We start from the raw sequence: 4,115 nt of genomic DNA on the forward strand, positions 1-4,115 counted from the left end.
TTACGATTCTTCCAGCATAAAATACAACGACTTCTCAGAATAGTCTAGCAAGACATGATTCTTAGATAACCAATCTAGTCCCAAAATGAGATCCGAACCAACCATTGGTAAACAAATTAGATCATGTACAAAATCTCGCTGTTTAACTTGGAACGACACTTGTGGACAGCCTAACATAGTCACAACGGCTTCCGAATTAGCATTATGCACAATCAGATCATAATCTAACACAACTATCTTCAACGCTAATTCACTAGCCCTCTCAAATGCTATGAATGAATGAGCAGCTCCAGAATCAAATAAAGCATTCAAAGTTTTACCGGCTATTTCACATTTACCTCAGATAAGCGTATCGGACCCATCGGCACCTACAGCTGAGGTAGTGAACACCCGACCAGGCTGCTGTGCTCTCCCAGTACTTTGCCTCTGCTTCTTCGGACAGTTTGAGGCTTTATGCCCCGCCTTTCCACATGAATAAACAAGCCCCAACCAGCTTTACATGGAACACCCGGATGATGACTTCCACATCTAGCACAAGCTTGCTCATTCAGAGGCTGCTTTCTAACTCTTTTCCCTTGGTAATTGTTGTTGTTAGGCCTTCTAAAATTGGTCTGACCCTGAGTCTGCTCTGGTACAAAACCTCCATGCTTGAAAGTCTGACCCCTAGTAGCAAAGCTTCTTCCTTGGTTCTGTTGAAAAGACATCTTATGGCTCCCTTTCTCTGCAGCCACCCTTCTCATACAATCTTTAGCAACCCTGCTCTTATTCACTAGTTCTAAGAAAGTCCTGATCTCCATTGGCCTCGTAGAACTTAAGATATCGCTCCAGAGCCCTCCTTCAAACTTAATGCACTTCCACTCCTCAAAGTCTCTAGGAGCTCCTTGACAAATATGGGAAAATCTACACAATTCCTTAAATTTGTTTGTATATTCAGGCACAGACATAGCACCCTGCTTCAGCTGTAGTAATTCAAGCTCCTTTGCTGTCCTGACTAAATTCGGAAAGTACCTTTTATAAAATTCCACCTGGAAGGCATCCCAGGAAATAGGATCATCACCGTGTTACACGAGACATCGTGTTTCCTGCCACCAATGTAGTGCTTCTCCAGTGAGCTGATAAGTAGCAAATTCGACACACTGCACTTCAGGCACCAGTTGTACTTGTAATGCTCGCTCCACAGCCTAAAATCAATTATCGTCTTCAGTCGGATTAGTGGTTCCCTTGAAAACTAGAGGGTTAACCTTTAGAAATGCTGACAGCATCATCGGCCTATTTTCGCCACTTTCCCTATTACCATTTTTCATTTGCTGTCCAAGCGCCTTAGTAGTGGCCTGCATAGTAGCAGCCATGCTCTCCAATGCAGCCATGAAGTTCACTGGGTTATTCGTGTCGGTTTCCAATTTCTGATTACTAGTTCGACCTCTCCCATGGCCTCGACCACGTCCACGAGGTGCCATCTGGTTCCTATACACACCAAACAATCGATATCAAGTTGATCAGTCTCAATATCGGAAGTCCAGTGCTTCAAAGTCCCAAATGCATGCTCATGGATATTTATGCTACATATATCAGTTAGATATCCTGATAGCACATTAACACACACACACACACACAGAGTTTGCAAGAAGCATATTCAGTCCGTCCACCAGACTCTACAGGAACGAACTACTTTGATACCATAATGTAACACCCTACCATACAGAGTTTTATGCTTAAGTCATAAAACAGAGGTGGTGAGGTATTACGACCTCTAAAAACAAAATTATATATATAATATAGTTTGAAAAAGGTTTGTAACTATGAGCCTCTGAAGAAAAGTTAAAACAAAAGCGGTAAAACGAAAAATGCAACACTCACAAAGTGATAAAGTAAACGAAGCAACGTAAAAGTAAGCTAACATGGATATAAACAAAAGAGAGTTTCAAGGTACAAATATCAAAGTTCAAGACCCGGCTCGTGAAGGCTAAACTAGCCAGAGCACATAAGTGTATATACATATATATAAGAGAACCCCAAAAGAACCCAAAATATAGAGTTACAGAACCTCATTCTCCAAAATAACCTCTAAGAGGAAGTTAATACATCATATATATAATAAGTGGAGATAATAAGTATCTATATAAATACATATAACCAAAATAAAGTCCCAACAGCTCAATGATCTTTGATATCAGAAGCTTTCAGCATGCCTCAGTGAGGAGCCTCACGTCCTGCATCTGAAAACCACAAAATCCGCATGGGGTGAGAACCAGAGGTTCTCAGCATGGTAACAGTGTCCACATATCTAACATATAATGTCCTGGGAAAGCCGAAGGCAATCCTAGAACTTTCGACATATAATTAAATCTTATAAACATTACTAAACCATAGAATAAAATAGGCAACTAGCTAAGGGTCTTCAGTCTATCTAAAACTACGTTTTCCAACTCCTCCAAACCTCCCAACCACCACCGCGTGCAAGAAAATCACATATTGAAATCTTATACGGCAAATAAATAGGTAGGAAATAGTTTATGCAATCACTTAGTCAATCCAAATAAGACATACCAAACAAACATATAGATGCATATGATGCATGCCTGTCCTAGTGGCCGATGAGTCTCATCTGTCAGTTATAAAGCTAACCCGACAAGTTCTGGTAGCTAACCATTGGACTATCCCTCTGTCGTGCATCCCTAAAAATCAAACAATTCATAATTATAATCAATCAACACACTGTGGTGTTATTCCACGAGAGCAAGCTCATTCAAAACTTTCACAGTGTCCGACCACATTTATGACATAGGGTCAAAAGAGTATCAAGTCTCAACTTGGAGCACGTTATGGCTAGCCACTGCTTTCTGATGCGTGAGCATCTTTTCTATCTTTTCCTAGTGAATTTGCATTCAAATTGTTGAGTTTAATCAAGATTTAAAAATCTTTTAGCCACTATAGATGATACTTTGAGTTGTGTGCAATTCTGTTTATTTCAGGTAGCATTCGGATGAATTTGACAGAATTTGTATAGAAGAAACGGAAGAAAGTGGATGATGTTGTTAACCCTGACCTCCGTTTACTCCAATGAGCATAACTTGAATTACAAAGGTGCAATTGATGCAGTTCTAACAATATTAGAAAGCTAACTTCTAGAGCTTTCCAACGATATATAATAGTTTATACTTCTCTTCTGGAATCACTGCCTTGGTGGCGCCAAACTTGGGATTTTCCAAGTTTGGCGCTATAATCATATAATCTTCCAAAGCATTCGGTCTCAGTGAAGCCAAACTTGGAATTTTACAAGTTTGGCGCCACACTCACCTACCTCCAGGAATCGCATGGCGTTAAATTGAAGTCAAACTTGGAATTTTTCAAGTTTGGCTCCAAGATCACCACACTCTCAAGATTGCATGCGGGCATTGTGGCGCCAAACTTGGAACAGCTCAAGTTTGGCGCCATAACTAATTCTAAGGTGGTCTCTATTCGTCCTTTAGAGCAGCTCGAAGATTTTTTATTTTTTATTAAACTTTATTTTGTTTTACAATATGAAAAGATATTATGTAGTTTTAGAAAATATACTTTTACATTAATTAGGATTAGATATAAAAGGGAAAAGAATAAGCCCTTCAGTCTCTTTTCTTCTCTTCTATCTCATTCTGCAATTTACAGTTTTTTTGAATCCTAGTTTTTCTCCCTGAACCATGAGTAGCTAAACCTCCACTGTTAAGGTTAGGAGCTCTGTTTATTCCATGGATTAATACTATTACTTTTCTATTTTAATTCATGTATTGATTTCAATTTCAAAAATTATTTTCGTTCTTTATTTTATGAATCTGGGTGGAACGGAAGTATGACCCTTGTTCTATTTGAGTTCTTGTAAAACTTGGAAAAGCTCTTTACTTGAACAACAACTTGAAAATAATTACTCCTAAATTTCTAATTATCTGGACTTAATGGGATACGTGACATATAATCCTCTTATATTTGGATAATTAGGATTTTTGTGGCATATAAACTAGAATTGAACTTTACTCTCTAATTGGAATTAAGTGACCAAGGAATTGACGGTTGATCAAGGTTAGAGGAGACTAAAAAGGTCTAAGAAGTTAGGGTTTAGTTACATATAGTTTGCCATGAAT

The 4,115-nt window shown here is 38.7% G+C and overlaps 1 protein-coding gene across 1 annotated transcript; it reads right to left on the reverse strand.

Annotated features, from left to right (window-relative positions):
* Positions 1-1,457, reverse strand: LOC130978772 (uncharacterized). Its single transcript, XM_057902270.1, has 3 exons — positions 1,242-1,457; positions 425-1,025; positions 1-269 (listed from the first exon to the last, which is right to left on the reverse strand). The coding sequence occupies exons 1-3, from the start codon at positions 1,455-1,457 to the stop codon at positions 1-3; spliced, it is 1,086 nt and encodes a 361-aa protein (XP_057758253.1).
* Between the last annotated feature and the right edge of the window lie 2,658 nt (positions 1,458-4,115).

Source organism: Arachis stenosperma, chromosome 1 (genome assembly GCF_014773155.1).
Source record: "Arachis stenosperma cultivar V10309 chromosome 1, arast.V10309.gnm1.PFL2, whole genome shotgun sequence".
Classification (NCBI taxonomy): domain Eukaryota; kingdom Viridiplantae; phylum Streptophyta; class Magnoliopsida; order Fabales; family Fabaceae; genus Arachis; species Arachis stenosperma.

Excerpts from the sequence above, each read along its gene's own strand:
- LOC130978772 (XM_057902270.1), bottom strand. The coding sequence starts at position 1,457 with ATGGCACCTCGTGGACGTGGTCGAGGCCATGGGAGAGGTCGAACTAGT. Across the intron at positions 1,026-1,241 it reads TGCTGTCAGCATTTCTAAAG|GTGGAATTTTATAAAAGGTA; the intron begins GTTAACCCTCTA and ends GATGCCTTCCAG. Across the intron at positions 270-424 it reads AACTGTCCGAAGAAGCAGAG|CATTTGAGAGGGCTAGTGAA; the intron begins GCAAAGTACTGG and ends ATTCATTCATAG.